At 45.8% G+C, this 23931-nt stretch overlaps 1 protein-coding gene across 1 annotated transcript in view; it reads left to right on the forward strand.

Moving 5' to 3' along the window:
* Positions 1 to 23931, forward strand: part of LOC138568827 (ferroportin-like) — a 467510-nt gene that overhangs the window by 387839 nt on the left and 55740 nt on the right. Inside the window, exon 7 of the mRNA XM_069646598.1 lies at positions 14714 to 14840. Within this exon, the coding sequence (XP_069502699.1) occupies positions 14714 to 14840 (127 nt within the window). The remainder of the gene's footprint in view (positions 1 to 14713; positions 14841 to 23931) is intronic.

Genomic DNA, 23931 nt, shown 5'->3' on the forward strand with positions numbered 1-23931 from the left:
AGCCGCAGAGACTCATAGATGAAATGGGGTAAAGACACAAGACAACTGTTGAGTTAAAAAGCCGGGAGATGTCAGGCTGCGAAGCAACGGCCAAGTTATAGCCCGCCCACATCGTTATGTGGGAGTCCGCCATTGCGGACTGTTTGGTGAGGAAGTGACGTTGAGGGTTAGGGAGGGGCTGGCCGGGATGCCTGCAGTTCGAAGCTGTATTGAATAAAGGCTACACGTTGTAACCTACGCTCCGTCTCCCGTCCCATATTTGTGCGTGTGCATGCCGTATGAGTGAGGCCCCGTGAGCTCCTCCACAGTGCTATCTCACAAGTGCTGGCTAGGCTTTGTTTATTGAAATGGACTGCTTGCGAATGAAGCCTATTCCCAGGCAGTCACTCAGCAATTTGGAATTGTTGTAGCACCAGGTGCTTGTTTAGGCACAGAGGTGTTTTCAGTGAATTTGGGGGAGGGGGCTGGTGGTGGGTATCCATGGCTATTGTCTTGTGCATGGCCTTAAGAGGTGTGAATGGTGGATGAAGGGAATGGGAGGCAACATAAAGCTGCATGCTGAGGGGAAAATGTATATGTTTTCACTATGTTTTATTTAGTCTTGTGAGAAGTTTTGTAAATCCTGGCTTTTTGGGGTGGAGGGAAGGACTTGAAGAACTCAGGTAGGTGGTTTGAATTGGGAAGGGGGGTGACTGGGAGATTGAATGGAGCAGGAAAAAGGGGCGGGGCATAAAAGGGGGCGGGCAGAGGTACATCTTTTCACTACTTTTTTTTTTAACACTTCCACCACTGCGGTCAAGTGGCAACAGGAGTTCGTGCATACCCAGGTTCGAGGCAGAGGACTCTGTTGTAAATCGCTTTAATTCGCTATACGGTAGTGCCTCGTATCCCTGAAGTCTTCCCAACGTCTTAATAAAGCCCCCTGTTCACTCCATCACCTCAGAGGCGTACCTTAAGCTTGGGATCATCTCATCAACTGCATTATATTTCTCCCTATTATCTAATCAACAAATAAGAGAGCCCAGAGAAGCTTTTAGGAAGGCTTTGACCACCGTGGAATTATTTCCCTTTCAATAAACCACTAATAAAAAAGAAGCCAGCCCAACCATATACAGAGGTTTGACAGCAACCATGTTGTCATATGTGTGTATTGAAGCGATACGTGTTTTGTAGTTTTTTTTTTAGGAAAGAATACGAGTGTAAAGGGTGATTATTCCGTTTTGTAACATGCCTCTGCATATGTGTGCAAGATGCTTGTTGTGGCGATCGGATGGATACTGTAGAATAAGAGTGAGAGAGGGTTGTACCTGGGCAACACCTAGCGAATACCCTGCCAAAGAGAAGGGTTGCAAAGAAATACCCGTATACCAATGAACTGGTCATGGGCCGGGGCGCAGGGGACACTCACCTTCTGGGGGAGGTACACGGGTTTCCAGAGAACATTTGTTTAAGTGATGTATTGTAACGGTTAATTTTTCAGCACAAATAAAAAGAAATGGGGTCAAAAAGCAACACAATTTAAAATTGGTTCTGTAGGGGAGCAAATAATAAACTTCTATAGATGCCGTGTCAGCACACAAACAGTGCATCAGAGAATGTATTTGTTTTACAACTTTTCATGCTGGCTGCGTGCATAGAAAAAGCAGGAGGCCTAGAACCCATTATCCTGCTGGCTGTGCCCAATATGTGCTAGTATGCCCATATAATTAAACTAAATGCTGGCTCTGCCCAATGTACGTCAGCATGCCACTTTAAGGCCACTTTCCTGTTTGCTCTGCCTTTTTAAGAACACATTAAAGCTGGATTTATTTTTATTTTTTATTTATTTGAATTCCTAAAGCGCACAGGCGGCCCTGGGGCATCACGGCACTGTTACATTAGAGCTTACTTAGTTACAGTGATCAGACATGACATACATCAACAGTTGTAATGCTATTTACAAGATATGACATTTACAAGATATTTACAAGATATTCCGCTTACATAGTCAAAACAGGTTCCAGGATTACAGGGGAACCAGCTGATCTTATGTTTTGGAGGGCAAGTCTAGTTAAAAAGCTTGGTTTTGAGTGCTCTCCGGAAGGATGTGAGGGACGTCCCATTCCTAAGGTAGGTGGGTAGGGCATTCCAGTTTTTTGGTGCTAGGAAAGGAAAGCTGACACCTCCGGCTTTGTTCCCTTAACGTACGGATGAGGAGCTGATTGGAATGCTGGGCCCGCTTGGGTCTATTTGAGGTGGCAAGGTGGATTTTTTCTGATACGTAAGGGGTGCTATTAGGGAGAGGCACCCATGTGTGATGGAGAGGGTTTTAAAGAGTATACACTCCTTGACTGGGATCCAGTGGGGTTTATAGTCACTTGTTCTACAGTCATAGTGTCGAAATACAAAAGTTTCGACACAAAAGGATCAGGGAAAAAAATTTGGAATACATTTTTTTTGGGGGGTTCCCCCCCAAAACCCGTTTTTTGGGGAAAAACCAATAATTTTGCTATACGAACCAAAAAGAAAAACATTTATATAAAAAAAATGCATTCACATTTTTTTTCCGATCCTTTTGTTTCGAAATTATTGTATTTCGAAACTATGTTTTCTAAACTTTGACGGGACACCATCCAGTGGGCCTCACGTCTAGCCTGGGAGACATGCTCCCTTTTAGGAATGCTTGGCACTGCTCTAAGGGCGTTATTTTGGGTGATTTGTAGTTTGTTCAGGTTATTAGCATATATTGGATGTGCCCAATATATGCCAGCATGCCCCTTAAGAACACATTTAAGATGGTGGTTCCCAATATATGCCATCATGCCACTTTATGAACATATTTTATGTTGTATGCGCCCACAATATATGTCCGCTTTGTCGAGGTAAACATTTTTCCCGTTGCCTCACTTGCCTGTCCCCACAATATAGTCATGTTCTCAGCACTCACAATACACACACACGCGCACACACACACCCACACCACACACACTTGCACTCACATACACATGCTCACCTGCTCTCTCATTTTTATATGCTCTGATGTATTTTTGATGCGTCACCTTCCAACCAGTCATTCATTAATTTCACCATCGACACACGTCCCACCTCCCCCGGCTTGCACCCCTGTCTTCCTCATCCATTTTCAAATGGAAATTGAAGCCCAACTGCATGGCCCCTTACCTTGAAAAAGTGAGAACCTCCTACCAAACCTTCTCCCTCTACTCCTCCATCAAACTTGCCTTTGCCAAGTTAAACACGGTTTGGGTGTGTTTGATCGTCTGGGAATTGATCGCAGCAAACTGTTCGAAAAAAGACAGCCTGCATGCGATCAATTCTCAGATGAGTAAACAAGCTCACACCAACCCACCCCAACTGTCCCCCTTCCCTACTTACCTCTATGCTCGCTGCCTGGTCCACTTCAGCCCTGCAGCATCAGATCCGTCCCTCTAACGCAGGTCGGATCTGACGCCGCAGGGTTCCTTTTACTTCTTTTTTTTTCTTTTCGGTCCCCGGCTTCCAATATTGAGGAAGCAGGGGACACCCCCGCAACACCCCAAGGCTAATACATACCGAAGATAGGGACCGGGGGACACCCCTGCAACTCCTGCTCCACATGTTCGGTATGTATTAGCCTAATTGTTCATTTTTATTCGACCGAATGTTACTGGCCAAATTCAGTCAAATGTAACAAATGATCAAATAGAAACTAACAAATATGCTAATACCGTTAAACACAGCTTTGTCTACTCACTTTGATGCATACTGTCCAACCTGCTCTTTCACTCCCTCTCACCCGGCCCATAACTATGGACCCGCCAATGTGACACCCATGTTTTAGCCATTATCTAAGCCATTTACTATTAAACCATCGTTACTCAATGAGTCATTAGAGGAGCGGCTCTTAATTTATAATAACTGTCCACAGACCCTTTTTGCTATCTCTGTCATGCTCAACTGGCCTCTAAGTGAAACCTACAGTAAACCCATGTTGAGTAAAGGAAGCACAGACTTTGAAAAATAATGGGCTACTGGAGCAGTCCGCGAGCCGGGATTGTGAAGTTAATGATAATTATTTGAGAAAGCGGGCACAAGAGATTGTGGTCTGCAAGTGGGACCACAGAAGCACTAGCTGACTCCCCGGTTTGAATCAGCAGAAGAGATAACCGCGTGGACATGGGGATGGAGAGCCATATGTGAGCACAGGGCGGCCATATAGTATTCGGGCAGCCACCATACCAGTGTCACCTAACCCCAGATGATGATTCCCCTTATTATCACCTCAGCCTGCTGCGAATCATCAACACACTACGCAGTACACCACATTCACAGGAGGATCAGATCCCAATAAACCAATCGCACACTCGTTTTGCCGACTGGCACCAGGTACCCCCGGGTAAAGTTCTGAATGTCCCAATTTCACGTCAGAGCTTAAAAAGAGGATGTGTCAAGACCGAGGCAAACAAACTTGGAAAGAGGTTTCGAGAGGTGAAGTTACACTGAGACAATGAGCAAGAGGTTGCAGGGGGGGAGTGGGGGATAAAAGGGAAAGTTTGGAGCTGGAGGAGGAAAAGATCAAGGAGGAGGAGAGAAGCAAAGGTGTGGCGGAGCACTCCACAAATATATGTCAAGAAACATAGCCCATAGTGGTTTGTCACAGACCACGACGGAACATCCCTGGACCTTTGAAACCCCCAAGTGCTGCACTTTGATTTGAAGCAATGATGGAGTACCATCCTGACTACGAATGCCTGTGGAACTACGAATTCGGACTTAGTCAATCAGTTCTCATTTAGACCAGGCTTTCGAACGTTCCCCCACCCTCACTTGCTTGGTTTGTCTTTGAATCTGCGCACGATTTTACTGAAATAAAGCCTTGTTTTGTTTAAGTCGCTCCCAATTAGACCCATTACAGGCCTCTAACCTCTGTCTTTTGACCTAAATATAGCCGCGCATTTTGGAACTTTCTTTGGTTTCGGGACGTCTGTTGATACCCTGGCCTGTGACATGTCACTACTCAGTGACAGGACTATTCTCGACTTTTGCCAATGAATGGACAACCGATTTTCTGTTATTCTGGCGCATTCGAATATGAATGGAAAAAAAAAAGTTTTCTTTTTTTTGCCTGAGATGTCTACATGGTGATTACAGCATAAAGGTTTTAATATGCAGTGTGACACTGCATATTTCAACCAAGCTGAGAGCCTTTAATTAAATGCAAGCCCTCAACAGAAACAAGTGCATCTTCTGAGTGCTTATGATTACTATGGCCTGCTTGAGAACCTCTCTGATCGATCACCTGGTGAACACAAACCATACCAACCATGTGTCATCTGATCTAGATACTGCTGTCATAGCTAAACCCTGCTATTAATACAATGATGCACATTCCTGAAATGTGCTCTCACCCTTACCAACAACTAATCACAGATAAGAAATACCCATACCAGCTACCAGAACCACAATCACATTCCCTCCGCTCATCTCTTGTGCTTTTCCCCAACTAAATTGCGTGTCTACTGACTAATCCCCCTCTTCTGCGACCTCCCACCCATCCCTTCTTCGTTCCCGCTCACAGAGCCAGGTCTGTCGACACCCTGGTGGGATCACAACCTGGCAATTCTTGAACAGGATCAGCCACCTTAAGACCACAATGTTGGGTGATGGGCGCAGTATAAATATTGACTAAAACATGACACACGTTCACTTGTGGTTTCTTGGCATTCCAGCAGGCGAGCTGGTGAAGTGTGTGTCTGGTGTCATTGTACAGTGAATAACAGTTATGGACGTTTTAGCTAATAACCTGCCCTCACAGAATGGTTTGGCTTCACAGAGGAAGGAACACATTTGGCAAAAGAGCATGAGGAAATAATAAGAGGAGCCACCAACCACTAGGTTAATCCAATGTCTTGAGGTGTGTTTCACCTGTCCTGTGGGACACATGAAACATGCTATTTGTAGCTCTGGGTATCGGCGGGTCTCAATGAGTAGAAACCTGCTGCTACCTGTCAGTGTTGACATCAGTGAGGCTCCTCTAGTGGGTCCAGTGAATCCATCTTCTTATATAACTCCTGAATTCATCTTGTATCGTCTCCACCGAGCTCTAGCCATATAACGGTGTCTTTGGTGCTGTCAGAGTAAGGATGTCATTACAGCCTTGCAGATAATGCTAAAACTGCAGCTATTTGCACAAAAATGCCTGTTGTATCGCCCCCATCATTACAAGCATGGAGAATTTTACCACCATATTACATTGTGATATTTCACAGAGGGTCCATCTATTTTTTTAACCAGGCTTTTATACATTAATTCTTCCTGTGCACGAGGGAAAAACAAGCACTGTTATTCAATACATGGAAAATTCTTTTTGAATGGGGACACAGGAAGTTGTGAACACATAGGCATCTTCCATCTCACGGGGCACTTGCCTGGCTGTACACCACTTTGTTTGTCTCACATATTGGGGGAGTATCATACTACAACTCCCATCAGGCAGTACACTTCACTGGTCAATGTGCTACGTCACTTGTCTCATACAATGGGGAATCTCAGGTCTACAATTTCCATCAAGCAGTAGGTTGTCTCTTTGCCTATGTATCAAGTTTGTATGTGGATTGCACCTGGCTGTTTTCCCCTTGCTGAGCCCCTTTGGATACTCCTAATTCTCTTGTTTGTAGCTTCAGCTCTCGTTTGACTCACTGACTCTCATGTACGCTGTGTTTCACTCACTGACTTCTCTTCAGAGAGAGTCAGGTTGTGGCCTGCCCATCTGCGGGACTTCTTTGGTCTCAGCCTACCATATACTTTCCAAGCTGGCTCACTATTCTGCTTGGCTGTCCTTCGCTTGGGTTGCACTTCTCATCTCTGTTCTCCCCATCTGCATCACCATTCCTCTCATAGTTCCTCCACCTTGGTTGCTGTTCTGCTCTCTACTCCCTGTGTCCTTCCCTGCTGGATCACCATTCCTCTCATAGTTCCTCCAGCTTGGTTGCTGTTCTGCTCTCTACTCCCTGTGTCCTTCCCTGCTGGATCACCATTCCTCTCATAGTTCCTCTCCTTTGGTTGCTGCTCTGCTTTCCACTCCCTGTGTCCTTTCTCTGCTGGATCACCATTCCTCTCATAGCTCCTCTCCTTTGGTCGCTGCTCTGCTCTCTACTCCCTGTGTCCTTCCCTACTGGATCACCATTCCTCTCATAGTTCCTCTCCTTTGGTCGCTGCTCTGCTCTCTACTCCCTGTGTCCTTACTCTGCTGGATCACCATTCCTCTCATAGTTCCTCCCCTTTGGTCGCTGCTCTGCTCTCTACTCCCTGTGTCCTTCCCTGCTGGATCTCCATTCCTCTCATAGTTCCTCCCCTTTGGTTGCCGCTCTGTTCTATACTCCCTGTGTCCGTTCCCTGCAGGATCACCATTCCACACGTTAGTCCTCAGCCTGTCGCCTCCAGCGGGTATCTGTTAACTCGACCAGTATCTCTTACTCTGCCTATTACGCAACTGTGTTCTGCTTGCCCCCCTGCCTTCTGGTCAGGCTCTTGTGAGACCTCTCCACATTTCCATCTTCACCTCTTTCTATGCATCACATCCGCAGGCTCGTTGCAGTTCTCAGCATGCTGCTATGCCTCCCAGTCTGGGCAACCCCCCTCTTCTCCACAATAAAGTCTTATGCGGTGGTCACCATGAGACTTTCTCTCTCCCTTTCATTGATATCTGCTCTTTATTTTCATGAAACAAAGCACTGTTTGCGAAGTAAAGCTGGTTGAAAATGAAGAATATAGATGCCTTCACCTCCTCGTCCATGCTATATATGCGGGGACACGTCACAGCCCTCACATAGTCATTCCATTGCAAGTTGGACATACTTCAACAAAACTGCTGATTCTTTCAACCAAACCATTAGCCCTGGGATTAAAGTGAGCAATGCAAAGATGTTCTACTGAATAATCTTTCAAAAACGCTTGATTACAACACAACAAAATGACACACTGCTATTTATAGTTTGGTCCACCTATAATCAAGTATGCCCAATAAGAACCTTGCTATTGTCCTCAGGGTGACATCCTCCATGCTCTAACTTTCCAACAATTCAGACCAATAGTAGACCAACTCAAAGCGATACCTCTGACCTCCTCCCAAAATCAAAACATGTTATGCTTTGCCAGCTTATTCCATATTTTCATTTTGGCCTCTACAAGGGTAGTGTGTGGGGTCAGTAATGCGAGGCAGACAACTTATTGTTCATTTATCAAAATATGCCATTTTACTAAAGAAAATATTTGTAAAAATGCCTCCCTAACCCTACCCTGTTGGGGAGCTCCCTGCCTAGCTAAAGCTAAAGGAACCTCTTCTAACATAGGATATTTGGCTGTCACGTTAAACAAAACACACAAATAAAATATATGTCAATATAACCAACAGTTTTTCCTTAGCAATGATGCTGGCCTTACCTTGTGTAATGACCAGCCTACCGTAGAGGATATTTACTGGATTTGATCTTCTCCTCTGAGAAAGAGTTTGTAGCAGTATCTCACCTTTTCCGGTTCTTTGGTCAGATGACTTTGCTCTTCCTTATTCCATAGCCTACACCTCTAGCACTAGCCGCAATATTGTGGATCAGCAACAACACTCGGGAAAGGCATCCCCTTTAGTTGTCACTAAGCTTCTCGTGCAGACTACCAGTGACTTTATCATTAATGAGTCGCAGGACCCTTGCACGGCCCTGCTGAGAGGTATGATGCAAGTCGCTGATGCTATTGCACCTTTTAAGGATAGTAGAATTCATCCTAGACCGCCTGCGTGTTGGTTTAATGAAAAAAGCTTAGAAGTATTTAGCAGGTCTATCATCAGCTAGAGCGTAAATGGATGCTGGAATATGAGTTGGTCTCCAAACAGAATTATAAGCAGTCAGTGTTCCGTCATCAGGAAGCTATTCGTGTTGCAAAATCTCATTATTATGGAGACTGGATCATATCAGCCCCCTCTTCAGCAAAATAACTTTTTAAAGTCGCAAAAGAAATATCAGCTGTGACCCCTTCTATTGATCCTTTACGTTCACAAGAAAGGTGTGATCTTGTTAGTTCCCTTTTCACTGATAAGGTCCAACTAATTTGGGACTCTATTGCTGTCAACGGGATCGTCAAAGCAGATGGCAATCCCCAGGAGCAGTCAGCAGTTTGAGAAATTATTCCTATGATGAATCAGTTTGAACCGGTCACTGGTGACACGGTTAGGGTGACCCTTCAGAAACTGAAATCCTCCTCCCCAGTGGATCCTATCCCTTTATGAGTACTTCAGGCCCTGCCAGAGGAGGTTATTCCACTCCTCACAGCAGCAGTGCAGTCCTTTTTCTCTTTATGGAATTGTTCCTTCTGCTCTGAAGCATGCACTTGTCTCACCACTTTTAAATAAACCACAGCTGGATCCAGCTTTGTCCTCTAATTATCGGCCAATTTCACTCTTACCTTGTGTTATGAAAATGATGGAGGCCATTGTTACTGCACAGCTTTCACTCTTTTTGGAGTCTGGTGGCCTGCTACATCCTCTTCAATCCGGCTTACTTCCCATCAGATTTTGCTCGACCTCTCCACGGCCTTTGATACCCTTGCCCATGGTATCCTATTGAAGCGCATGAGGAAGGCAGGAATCTCGGTGGCTCCCTTTGCTTGGTTTACATCTTTTCTGTAAGAACACGCAGAGACAGTATCATTATTCCCTTTTCAATCCTCGGCTAGGGCCCTGTCCTGTGGGGTTCCTCAGGGCTCGCCATTGTCCCCGCTACCTTTTAATTTGTACTTGCACCCTTTGGCTGACCTGATTCAAGAGTTTGGAGCAAAGTTGTTTCTTTTTCGTCTAGAATCCCCTAAAAGTGATCCACCATCCCAACTGAAGAATTGCTTGATAGCAGTAGGGGATTGGATGGAAAAAACTGTCTGAAACTGAATGGTGAAAAAACTGAGGTCATGGTGACATGCGACTTAGAATCTCAGGCTTCCTGGACCAATGATTCTGGCTAGCGTCACTGGGTCCGTAGTCCACTTCCTGTTAACTCAGTAAAAAGCCTAAGCATTAAAGTCCATGCCTCTGGCTCTCGGGAATTACAAATTGCATCCATCTGCAATTCTGGGTTTGTCAAGTTAAAGATTCTGAGGAAGACTTTGCCTCTTCTCCCCCAGAGTCTTGCGCTAAGGAGGTTGCCACTTCAATACTGGGAGCCATTGATTATTGCAATGGCATCTATTTGGGACAGCCAGCTTTTCTGATCCCCAGACTGCAGCTACTGCAGAATGTTACTGCCCGCTAGGCATGAGGAGCGGGTCAGATGTCCCACTCCGCCTATCTTCTTTGTCAACTGCACTGGCTCCCGGTGCATAGCCGCATCAGGTTTAAGACTCTGTGCATTACCCACCAGGCTCTTCCCCAGCGGGGGCCTGAGTACCTACAGACTAAGCTCATTCCGTACGTCCCCACCAGGTGTTTGCGATCTGAATCCCAGAAGCTTCCGATGGTCCCCCGTTTCCGAAGGACTCGAATGGGTGGCCGTGCCTTTTAAGCTACGCGCCTAGCATGTGGAACAGGCTTCCAAGTGGCTTGGGCAGTATCAATGATCATCTACCATTTCGGAAAGCCCTGAAGACGCATCTTTTGTAGACTCTGTATCAGCTCAACTGGTTGGATGGGAATTTTGTTTTTAGCCGCCCATGCTGTTTCTTAGCGCCTAGATACCGATGGCTTTAGGTTGCGCTTTATAAATATTGTTACATTACATTCAAGTACTGATACAATGTTTGAATGTCCTTTTCTTATCCTGGGTAAGTTCCGTCCCTTCCCCAGGATTCAAAGTTAACTTTTAGCCCTTCCCCAGGATTCAAGTTAACATCAGAAGGTTTACAAAGAAAATAAAGGTTTTGAACCAGTTTTTGTTAGTTCCAAAAAGTTCAAACTAAAAGTTCAACACCACAGTTCGACTGGTATCAAGTCTTGATTCTTTGATGGAAAATTCACTTTCAACTTCCAGAAAAGAAAATAGCACCAATGGTACTCCTGGTTATGACAATTGGCTTTTTCTTCCAGAAAGCTTGTCGCAGTTTGAAAGAAAATGTAATATCCCCACTTTCATTGATACACAGTTCTTAATCAACAGTTCATAAACGTCTTCAGTTACAGTCTTAAAATGTACATTGGTATATTTGTCAGGATGACTCCTTAGTGTTGCTGCTTCTACTTCAACAACTCCACTTCTACTGGCTTTTTCTATGAGAATGGCCACTTTTTGTTCCACAGTATTTTACTTGATTCAGACTGCAGCAATATTGCACCCACTGACAAATGGTCATACCACCATGCCTTTAGTATTTCAAATTACTACCACATTTTCAATACTTTGAATTGTTAGACTGACTTCTACAAGATACACTCTTATGAACTTAAACCTCTTCAGGTAGGCAAGGCACTCTTCCTTTTGGGATAACCTTTTCCCAGAAATGGGCAGCCTATTTGCCTTTCTTGTCATTCTGTCACAACAGCAACCTGGATTGGCCATTATGATTCCATTCTCTCCTGCTTCCACAGTCTCTGGTACCACAGGTTGTGTCTACTTCGAAATATTTGTTACAAGCAACCACATCCCCTTTCCCACCGTTACTCACACCTTTCTGCCAGCTATCAGCCTGAATTACCCAGAAGCCTTGGTGCCACTCTCATAGCTTCAGATAATGTTTGCACACTTGCAATTTAAGCAGCTTGGCTCTTAACAACTTCACAATGCAGCTGGATGGCTCTTTAACTCTTCAAAAGGTTGGTTTCATGATTAAAGTGGCTTGCCTCTTGGCTTGGGTAATGCTTGTTCTTCTCTTTAACAGTTTATACTCTTTATTTCATAGAAATGAAAGGTACATCACTTCTAGATACAATATAAGATTCAGTCTTTCAGTTGACAACACAATAAGGCACACACAAACCCTCTTTAAAGTAGATTTCAAAGTTTAAAGATGAATATACAATTGTATCCCAGTATAAAGGCAAAGGATAGAGTTCAGGCCTCCTTAGGGAAACACAATTAGGCATGTGCAACCTCTCTTTGATGAAGTGTTCAGTCTTTATAACTTGTAACTCGTGTATTGTCCAGGTTAGGTATTAGGTATTCGGTAATGGTTCTATCAGTGTTCCCTCTCCTTAATTGGAGACACACAACCACTCTGTTAAGACAGCAACAGCCTTTTAATATGAGAACAATGGATTTTAGTACTTTAGCTTCTCAAGCAAGTATCAGGTCTTTCACAGTATATGCAAGTGCTACATTTCCATTGTTCACAATGAATGCAACAAACAGCTCCTACTCACATAAAGTCGTATGCAAGTCAATAAGGAGCTGGATGCAGTTACTGGCAAGGCTTGCGCAATGTGTTAGAACGCTGTGCTTCACTCACCGGCTTCTGAGACACTTGCTTTGCAGGTTGCACTGCTTTCCCAACTTCCACTACAACTTCTACTGCTTCTGGCTCTCTGGCAAACCACACCCTTCTCCTGAACAGGTGTCTCCAGTCTGACCACTTGATTTGGGAATTTCATTTGCTCCAAAGACCCTCGGCTTGCGACTTGCTTATTGCCTTAGTATCCTTCATGTCCACAGCTGGGCATTCACAGCTATCGGGCTCCCATGGGGAAAACTGTTTCTCCTGCACATCTTCCGCTGTGCAGCTTCTGCACTTCAGACTTTGGGAGAACAGGACTCTCTCAGAACATGCAAGTAACATCTGCTGTCTCCACATTCCAGCATCCCTCTTGTTCTCCCACTTCTGCGTGGGTTTCCAGCCACGTGCTTTCTCTCTGCTTCTACTGCTACAGCCTGCACTCTAGCCAATGGTTCAGCTCTCTCCACTCCTTTCTTCTGCCTGCACCTGAGGGGCCTTTTTATGCTTCCCAGGTTCAGCAATAATGTTCAGGTGTGGGCTATTAGCCTCAATTGCCTGACTACTATAATGGCTAGTGGGCTTAATTGCCTAACTACTACATCTGCATGCCTCTTCCACCCTCTTCCTCATTTCAGTCCTTCTAGGATTCTGGGACTTGTAGTTTCAAATATTTGAATTACTTGCAAGGGTATATTGTATTCCCTTAACGTTTTTTATAGAGGGTCTTCGAGAATTAGAGTTTACAGAGGAAGATGGTTTATTGAAGACAACATTTCCATACCCATTTTACATTGTATCCTTGGGATTGAGGAAGCTGTTTAGTTTGTGATACCCAAAAAGATCTTTATTTTAATAAAACTTGCTCAGATTCTATAACCTTATGGTTCACAGCCTTATATTTAAGGTGAGGTTTAGAGACATTCAAATTACAATAAACCATTACCTCTTTAGGTACACTGGGAATAGTCTTCCTGTCAGAGGAACAATACTGTGTCTCCTCATCATCCTGTTTCCTCCCAGGTGATCTTCCCACAGTACACCACCCCCAGGGTTGGAACGAGGAAGTGTCTGCCTTCCCCTGCCCACCTGGGAGGGGACTTTAGGCAGGGTTTCAGTGAGGGATCTGTAGGATTCTTCACAATAGGTTCCGTTGAACGGACTTTCTTCTGGTTCTTATCACTCCTAATATGTTCAAGACAGCTCCTAACCACCAACGCAAGCTCACAGTTCAGTTTGGACTATCACACCTGATCTCTCATACATCTCTTTGTCATGTCACGTCTCTGTGAACTTCATGTGTCAATGCAATGCAATAACCTTCGCTTGTAAAGCAACAAAGGGAACAAGCCTATTTCTCTCAAACCTTCTACCTCCACAGCAAACAGTTTGTGCATTACAAATTCCCAAAGACGTATCTCCCAGATATGGCAACCCATCTCATCCAGAACTGAGCACAGCACTCTCAACAGGAAACCTTCAACAACCTCCAACATGTGGGCATCGGGAATTCATGACGGCTTTATTTGCTACCACATCTTGCAGCTTGGCACCTGTTTCACCAGACTCCTTATTTCTCTAGAGCAACTGTAATATTTATGCAATGTATCAAGTAATGGGCTTCATGTAGCAGACCTGGACAACAAGAGCTCATTTTGCACAGTCACTTTATCTCAGCAGTTTATCCTGAGATCGTAATGAGTTAATGTCACCTGCTTTTAAAAAATAATTTTAGAACAAATTCAAATTACATAGCTTTTCTGTTTCTTATTAAGTATATAAACTGCGCTATTGCTTTGATTGTTGTATTTTTGTTGACTGTGTAAGATGTCTACTTTCTGGTATATGATGGAAACAAATTAAACTTAAATGCAAAATAATGTTTTGAACACAACGTTTGTTGTATTTTCAAGTTAAGCTGAATTGGGTGGTATATCATTGTGACCAATAGGGTTACTGGTAGTAGGACATGCACAGAGTATGCCAAGGAGATATTGGTCCATAATGCAATTAGGTAATTCTTTTTTAACTAAAGCATGGTTCCAATCTTTCTCCATTGTATAACCCATCTTAAGAAACATGATCTGTCAATAAGGGTAACAGGTTGTTCTTTATTGAACATGGCAAAGTAACATGTCCCTTATCTTCAAATGGAGGCTATTCCTCATGGCTGAAAGGGAGGGTTGGTGTCAGGGCAATTTGTCTCCATTAGTATCCCATGAGCATCTTGGACGACCCAACGAGTAGTTAACGTTTGGGCTTACTGCTAAAAACTTGAAGTGCCCAAAAAAGGTTACTGACTTAACCCTTCTGTTATGAACTATCTTCCCACTAGGTGTTCTGTTATGGAGTCGTCATTATTTTAGCAAATATGGCAAACCTTGCGAGTACAGCACTGACAATTACCATTCAGAAAGACTGGATCGTGGTTATCACGGGGGAGAACAGAGGACACTTGGCTGGTAAGTGACTACGCACTTATGGTTTTGATTTGACTGCTGTTCCATACTTTGAAAAAACTAGTTGGCATGCAAAGCTGGCAAACCACAGTTCACATCCATGAAGTACGGTTGAGGTGGTTCATAGGCGGACATTGTCAGTCTACGTGTTTCAACTCAGCAACTCTGACAAGAAAGATAAGACGTGCACCATAATCAAGAGTCTTGTTACAACAAGCATCAAACGTGACTTGTTTATGCGTCCCCCCAGACAAATATAATAATGAAAAGCATAATAATCCTGGCATTGTTTTCATTTTGCCATGACACTTAGTTGAAATTGACAGCTTACTTGATGTTTGCATGGTAGATCCATTCCTCATAATTTTAAAATGTGTCTTCTCTGAGACATGGAACAGGGATAGGGTGGGAAGAGGGGGGTCACAGAGACATGCAATGGGATTGGGTAAGAAACCAATAGACGGAACAAGAAAGCGACTGGGGGACAGCTGCAGGATCCTGATTCCTAAAGGTAGAGGCAGTACAGTTCAGCCGGTCAATTATAAAATAATGATGCTACTGCATTAATTGACAAAGAATGCAGAGAAGTGATGATTGTGATATGAAAGTGAACGGTCTAGAGGGGACATGTGGTCGTGATAGGGTCTTCACCAGAAAAGATGTGTGTCTAAAAATGTAAAACATTGTAAACCATTTCATGACAGGTTTCTGCTTCCCTGAAACAGAATGGAACAGACAGGTTTTGTACAAATCCTTATCGCAGGACATTTCAAGTTTTTATTCTGGCCCATTCAGCCCTCCGAACCTTAGCCTCAGAAAAAGTTGTCAAAAACATGCAATGGAATGTTCGTGATTTATTCAAATTGACAAGCTGAAATTCAGGCAAAGACTCACATAGTATAAAGTAGAGATCAGTAAAAAAAAAAGAAGAAGGAGAGAATAAACAGTTGAAATTGAAAAGTGGGGTATAATGAAAAGGAGGCGAGTGAGAAATGAGCACGGTTTCTAAATTGTTCTTCTTGTAAACCTGCCTACTAAGGAGAGTGATTAAAAGCTGTTACATTTCGCTAAAACCTTCTGTGCTGCAAGGAAGGATCCCCACAGGTCACTGCTACTTCAGGGCCTGCATTGGACCTCTTGCTTTTGCCACTGTTATTTGGAACATGGCATTGACATTTCGTCAAGTTTCTCTTCCTGGCTAGCTGATACAAAAGGCACTCTGTGTGAAGATGGGGAATGTTTTCTGTGTAATCCAGCCTAGGGATGCAGCCAGAGCTTTGAACCTGATTTTTGCAATTGTAAGTGATCTGTAACAGTGTAAAAATATGGGTTACTGAACATTGGGTTGTATCTAAAGTGTAAGGTTGTAGATTATATGTTATTTACATTTTGTGTAGTAGACCTCTGCTATTAAGCTAAGTAGAGGAATGCAGAATGTAGAAACATTTCATGGAGAGATGCCATTTGAAGCTGGGCCTGGAGGTGAGCTGACCACTCTGGTTTCTTTATTGCCTACATTTGGAATATGGTCTGCATATCTAACCCCTTGACATCACGCAGATATTTTTTAGTCCATACTCTTGTTCATAGCTGAGCATGATTGTGTTTTCCGGCTGCCTTCAAATAGAGCTGACCACAGAATTGTCTGTGATATTTCAATTTTGTAATCTTTTTTCCTGCTCTAATTTTTATTTTTTTAACTTTGGTTTTTATAGAATTTTTTTCGACAAGCAATACAAGAATTTTCAACCAACAGTGTCAACATTAACATTCAATTTTTCACCCCACTCCCTTCCCCATCATCCTCCCCTTTGCCCCCTCACATGGGCTACCATGGTTGACCGTCCATTAGGACCTTAGAGCTAATAGTCGAGACCATAGACTCAACTTTTCCTGGCACTGTGCGTTCTGGATGTAGTTTCTACACACACTGTCTGTCCCCACCAACAGAGGGGCCATAGGTGTATTAAACCCCGTCATGCAGGTTGGCTTAGAGGTGGAGGTTTTCCCCTCCCTCCTGCAACAAACAGGAACCCCACACAATCAGGAAAGTTTCCATCTTATCATTCACCAAGGCGGTCAATTTATCATACCTAAATATGTCCCACGTTTTAGTTAACAGTTCCTTCTTAGTTGGAGCGGTTCTGTCCTTCCATTATTGGGCCAGGGCTACCCTTCCAGCGCTCAGAATTGCTTCAATGCTTTTCGGAAACCTAGAGGTTTCAGAGTCTGCGAACGGGTACCTAATAAAACCTGAAGGGGGCACAGGGTTGGAGCCACACCGACCAAATACTTGATCCAACTAAGGACTTCAGACCAGTCTACCTGTACGGTTGGTTTGGACACTCCTACCACATATGGTACCACGTTCCCCGTTGACCACACTCCCTTGGGCAGAGAGGGGAGGATCCTTTGAGCATTTTGGATAGGCTCACAGGGGGCTGGTGCCAAGAGTGCAGAATCTTGAAGTTGTGTTCCATGGCAGACGTTTACAGGTTACCAGCAACCATTATCTTGTACATTTTTCCCCATGTATCTTCTGTTATCTCCTCCCCCACCCTGGTCTCCCAACATTGCCTGAAGTTCTGCCTCCCCTACAGCTCAGCCGTGACTAGAACCCTGTAGATCTTAGACAGTACTCCCTTTCTTGTTGTGGTTTCGCAGAGAATTTTCTTAAAAGGGGAAAGGGTTCGGGAGGTGTTGGGATACCACTTGCGGTCAGTCAGGATACCCTTCAGGCACAAGTATTCCAGGGCGTTTAAGTAATTCTTTCCCAGGGCATCTACCAGGGCCTCATATTCAATAAAGGAGCTCTTCTAAACAGTTGGGCCACCCTCTCCAACCCCCCGTCTGACCAGTGCTGCGTGTTCCGGAAGCCCTTGTTTCCCATGTCAAGCGGGCGACCCTACAACGAGCTTAGTGGAGAAGGCCATGAGGAGAGAAGAGAGTTTGTTTTGTTATGTTTCCATATTCCATAGTGCCTATATCACTGATAGGTTCGGGTGGGTTATAACGTGGGGCAGTATTTCGTTAAGATGGGCCCACAAGAGGTCCCTGGACCTTTTTTGGGTGGGTATCTACGTCTTCTATATATGACTAATAGGTCCCCATGTCGTCCCTCAAATGTTCCAGCATAACTCAGCATAAAGAAGAACCCCGGAAGATGAGGGTAGGGAGGCAAATAAGTACAGAAGGCAGGGGAGAATGTTTATTTTTTATTCAACCATCCGTCCAAACCAAGAGAGAATGAGGGGTGCCCAGCGAAGGAGATCTACTTGTGTTTCTTCCAGGATTTGGGCGTAGCTCACCTCTACTAGTCTTGACTGGTCTTTAGGGAGGTGAATACCCAGGTATAGGGAGGATCAATCCTCAATTCCCATCCCACAGATTGTCTTCCTGAGGTCACTGAATTTTCCCCTCCAATGGACATCACACTGGACTTGGGGAGGTTGATTTTCAGGCCGTAGAAACTACCAAAGTCCTGTATCTGGCATAAGATTTTGGGGAGGGATTCCGATAGGTTCGTCAAGTAACAGAGGATACCGTCAGCAAATAAGGAGAGCTTAAAATCTACTTCACCACATTGAATTCCCGTAATCTCTCGGTTCACCCTAATGGCAATTGCCAGGGGCTCCATGACCAAGGCGTACAGCAAGGGGGAGACGGGGCAACCCTGCCTTGTTCCTCTAAAGAGGTGTATGGTGGACGAGACAGCGCTGTTCACAGCTACTTTTGTTATGGGGCCGTTGTATAGAGTTGATATACACCACCTAAAGTTCATGCCGAGCCCCATCTTCTGTAGGACCATACCCATGTACTGCCACTCAACCCAGTCAAAGGCTTTTTCTGAGTATATTGATATCAGGTGCGCTTCGAGCCCCTTGCCTCTTACCCCATGCATTAGGTCTATAGACTTTCTTATGTTATCTGCTCCCTGGTGCCCCGGGATAAATCTCACCTGGTCCCCGTGAACAAGGTCATCTGAAGACCAAGTCTGTTGGCCAACATTTTTCCAGTATTTTAACATCCATATTCAGCAGGGAAATGGGTCTATAAGACTGGCAGTGGGCTGGATCCTTCCCCTCCTTTGGGATCACTACTAGTGCCGCCAACATAGATTTAGGGAGGGACCCTGTCTCAAGTGTGCTATTAAACAGTTTGGCCATGAACAGTGCCAAGGTAGAACGGAATCTTTTGTAGAAGGATACCGTAAATCCATCCTCTGCCGGGGCGGTGCCCCCCTTCATACCACTAATTGTGTCTATCCCTTCCCGGGCAGTGATGGGTGCCTCCATGGGGTTTTCCTTCTCCGCTGGGAGGCGCGGAATCGGGAGGGAATCCAAGAACCGGTCAACTTCCAACCCATCCACTTTGTATTCTAGAAGTGTAGAGTGTTTCATAAAGTGAATGAAACTCCTCGGCTATCTGTGGGCTTTCCAAGAGTTTTTCCCCTCCCCTTGAGCGAAACACATCCAATCCACCTACTTGTTCTCTGCTCTCTCACCCTCCATGCCAGGATTTTATCGGCTTTATCCCCTTTTTCCATGTATTTCTGCTTCAAGAATGAAAGTTTTCTCTCTGTTTGGCACACCATGAGGGCCTTCAGTTTGGTTTTATATTCTTGCAATTTCGCCAATTTCCGTGAGAACATTTGGCTTTTCAGTACCACCCCCCACATCCCCATCTGTATGTACTACATTTTTCCCCTAAGGAACCTCTTCTTGCGTGCCCTTTCCCTCTTTCTCCTGTAGCCCATTCCTATTAGGACACCCCTAGTCATGGCCGTCCCCACCTCCCCATCATCATTGATTTTGGAAAATTATATAATTGCTTTAAGGAGCGACCGGGCAATTTCCTTGCATGACCAGCGGGTTTTGTACTGCACCCAAAGGGACACCCCAATTCGAACTCTCACCAGGTCGTGGTCAGACCACAGGACTACCTCCACAGAGACTTCACTCAAATGCTCCAACAGGGGGGATTCCATAAGGATGTAATCTATTCTTGAGAAAGTGTCATGTACATTTGAGTAGTATGTGAATAGCGGGTTCCGACCTTGTGCCCTCATGTGGGTGTCATACACCCCCAATTCCATGTTGACTTTCTGGAAGCATGTGGAAGATCTCCTTTGTGTTTGAGTTATAGTGTGGGGGCCTAATCCCTTTCTGTTACTTTCAGGGTGTATGACCATGGTAAAGTCACCTCCTATTATCAGTGAGCCTTTAGCAAAGGATTGAATTTTTGGACTTAACAGAGTCCCAGTACCGATCTTGGACCTCGTTCGGGCAATAGTTTGAAACCACTCTGAGCGTAAAGCCTTTGATATACCCCTTCACCATCACAAATCGACCCTCCGGATCCTGGGACTGAGCCTTCAATACAAAGTGAAGCTTGCTAGACACTAGTAGCGCTACCCCTTTTTTTTGTTGGTGCTGAGGAGTGGGTTACTGCTCCTATTGACCTCGCTTTCAGGGACGGTTCCCTCCCCTTTTGTCAGTGGGTCTCCAGTAAAAACATAAAGTCTAGCTTTAACCGATTACATTCCTGAATCGTTAAGGACCTCTTGTGTGGGGAGTTTAGACCTCTGCTATTAAGTGGGCCCAGCGGCAGTCTATTAGTATTGTCAGCCATGGGGGGGCATCGTTTTTTGTGATACCTCTCAGATTTGGCATCCCGGTGCCCGCTCCCCCCACCCCAGGCCACGGTCTCTGGCACCCTACTAACTGCGGTAGACTTCCTGTGTGAACAAACATGTTTTCTGGTAGCTTACAAAACTTGAATTTCCCTTCAATAAACAACAAACCCCCCAACTTTCCCCCATCTCCCCCCCGGCGCCTGGACTGCTTGCAACATTTATCAAGTTACTGGTCCAGACCACCATTTCCTACACTCATCCCGGGCCTAAATGAAGCAAAAATACTCCTTTGAGCCCCCCCACCCGTCTAGCCCGAGTCCGATAAACATGTTCTGACCCATCCCCTCCCCAGGGCGATTCAAACCCAAACCTCACAGCATATTAAAATGTGCTACCCCTTCTGAAGAGTATCGAGTACTTAGCCTCAGGTTTACGGATGCAGCAGGGATGCTGGGTTTAGTTTCTTAAATTTCCTGTGGCCCCGAACACGAGGCCTGTCCACAAACCCAATCGCCTATTGGGATTCACTCAGGACTCCCCCCGCCCCCTCACCGGGACTCCAATGTGGTGGACGGTGCGGAATCGCCCAACAACTCTTGTGAGACTCTTTGTATATCATCTTCTGTCACAAGGCTGTATTTATACCCCTCGTACTCGAAGGCAAGGGAAAAGGGGAATCCCCATCTGTACTGGACTCCATAGGTATCGAACCACTTTGTTAATTGCCCGCTGAGCATCCTTCTCGTGAGGGTGAAAGCAGAAAGGTTGGTCTTGGTACACAGTTATTTGTGAGCTCTCCCAGTCTATTGGGCCCCTCTTCCTTGCCAGTTCCAAGATCTTTGACTTCTCGATAAATAGTGAAACCTTGGCAGGATTGATCTTGGCCCCTTGGAGTTCCCTCATGCGGTTCACTAGTGTTTCCATCATTAAACAGCTTGCTGATCACTGCATTTATGGCTTTGATGATGTCGTTCTGGGTTTCAAATCAGGCTCCAGGAAGCCAAAAAACCTTACATTATTTTAATGCTCTTGATTTTCAATATCGTCTATCTTTAAGGCACATTTTTCCTCTCTCCTCTCCAATTCCGAGAGTTGCATGTCAATTTGGGTTTCCAAAAGGTCTACAGAGGTTCTGTTGGCTTCTAGGTCCTGTATGCGTTCGTCCATGTTGTCCACCTTTTTGTCCAACCCGTCAAGCCTCTTGCCAATGTCGGCCCTGAAGCCCCTTATCTCTTCAAGGAGTACTGCCACACCTTTGCTCATTGATTGGGCCTGTCGCTGTTGGCATGGTTGTCTGCATTGGGGGAGGTTGCTGGTCATGGCAGAATTTCTGGAGGGATGCCGCCCAACTTATAGATATTCACTGGGAGAGCCAATTCCTGGGGCACAGGGTGTAGGGCTGGGGCGAGAGTGCCTTGAGGGACAGCGGAGATACAGGACCCAAAGCCCCTTCCTGCACTCGTCACCACCGTGGGATGGTGAGGGGACCCACTGTTTGAGTCCAACACTGATTCTCTGGGGTGTTGAGGCCCTCCTTTCCACCGGGACCGGGGCAAAGAGTGGAGTCACTGCTGCGGGGGATCCGGCCCCATAGTGAGTGCTGAGCCGGAAATGAGTTGAATATGTAGGCTGCGGCTATTAGAGAGGCTGCGCCTGGGGTTTCCTGGCAACACCCCACTGTCTCAGCATGGATTTCTTCAAATAGGTGACGTACGGCCTTGCCCAGAGGAGTTACTGGTCACACCCCTATCGCTAGGAGCACCAGCAAGAGAATGCGTGAAGAGAGCCACAGGGTCATGAAGCAGTCCAGTGGTCACAGGATATCTCACGTTGGCACAAGGTTGTAGCAGGGTTAGCCTTTGGAGTTCACCCCACACAGCAGGCATAGTGGGAAGTATGGTGCCAATAGGGGCATTGCCTAGGACAATTGGGGCTCTCATATAGGGCCAGCGCTTCTGGGCCAAGCGGGGTGTCTACCTCACCTGGTTACCTACCCATTGCCGGGTGAGGACACTGTACGCATCCAACTGCTTCCTTGCGTCCCCAGCGGTGCGTCTCAGTTAGGTCTTCCGGTGTTTGGAGAACACGCTAATTCTCCGGTCGTCTTCTCCCACTCCTGTCATGAGGGGGTGGTGCAGGCCGGATCTGAGGTGGCCTCCCGCTGTCACGTCAGCTCATCGGGTGGAGGGGGGCCGAGGAGCTGTAGTCTGGCCGGGGAAGCCCTGGTGGTTGCCTTGACAGGCCGAGGAGTGGGGCTCAGTTGCTGGCCGCCTGGGATTGCCTTGCTTGGCACGCAGTAGTCCACTCACGGGCCCTTCCGTGTGAGGGGACTCGGAACGCCTTATTCTGCCAATCGGGCACAGCTGGTGCAGGCCTTAGTTCCGCCTGTTGGTCCCTGCGGCTCCGGTGTCCCACTAATGCTCTGCACGTTGCACCGCTCACAAGCATGGCAAAGGAGGGGAGAAGGGGACCCGGCAGTCTCTCAAAGCTCGGCGGCAACCCCAGCTGCAATGTTGTTACGGCGCTGCCTCCCACCTGGTCGGCCACCGTACCTTCTCCCAGAGCTCTGGGACGGCTCGGGAAATCGTGGCAAACCGCCCCTTTTTGTTGGGGACGTTTCTCTGGACACCCGGGGTCTAGAAACACGAGACCTGGACCGGGGGGGAGCTCTGTGGCTTCAGAAACCGCCTCGGGGGATCTATTGTCTCCGTGGGGGGACTACTGGGTGGGGGGGCTCTCCCAGCAATTCGGCACGTTGGAGAGGAGCAGCACTCAAGGACTTCACATCACTGCTCCCCCTGGTGGCCAATCTCTCCTGCTCTAATTTTAAGGCAGAAATTGTTGCCTTGAGTGAGGTTTAATGCCTCGACCCTCAAGGTTCACTGCTTGTTTACAAAAGCAACATTGGGGGATTCTGACTACATTACTTGGCTTCTTTCCCCAACAAAAGTCAAGGAGAAATCTTCACATGGATTTTGCTCTTTTGCAAGACATAGCAGATAGTGAGGTCCTTCTCTTGCAAATTAGTTGTGCTGTTGGTTTGAAATGCAAGTAGTTTCTAGCCATACCTCCCCAACTACGCAGGTTATCTGGTATTTGTGTTGGAAACCCATATTTCACACCCAAAAGGCACACTTATACACACTTTAGAGTGAAGGTTCTGTTGAGGGTGTGTTGTAGGATGAACGCATGATGGTTGGTTGACAAGTCGACCTAAAAGCCAGCTTGAAGTTCCACGCGATTGCATTCTTCTTCTTGCCCATATTGAGATTGCCAAACAGCCTTTTGCAAAAGATCTCCCTGTCTCTGACTAGTAAATCTATAATATGCGGCTTTTAATATGCACATGCAAACTACTGTGCGTAATCTCCAGGAGGATGACAATATTGGAGTATTGTAGATTGGTATAAGCTTCTGACGGTAGCCAGGAGCACACGTGTCCACCAGTCTGGGGTGAAT

This window comes from Ambystoma mexicanum, chromosome 2q, assembly GCF_040938575.1.
Source record: "Ambystoma mexicanum isolate Mex_15411 chromosome 2q, UKY_AmexF1_1, whole genome shotgun sequence".
NCBI classification, from domain to species: domain Eukaryota; kingdom Metazoa; phylum Chordata; class Amphibia; order Caudata; family Ambystomatidae; genus Ambystoma; species Ambystoma mexicanum.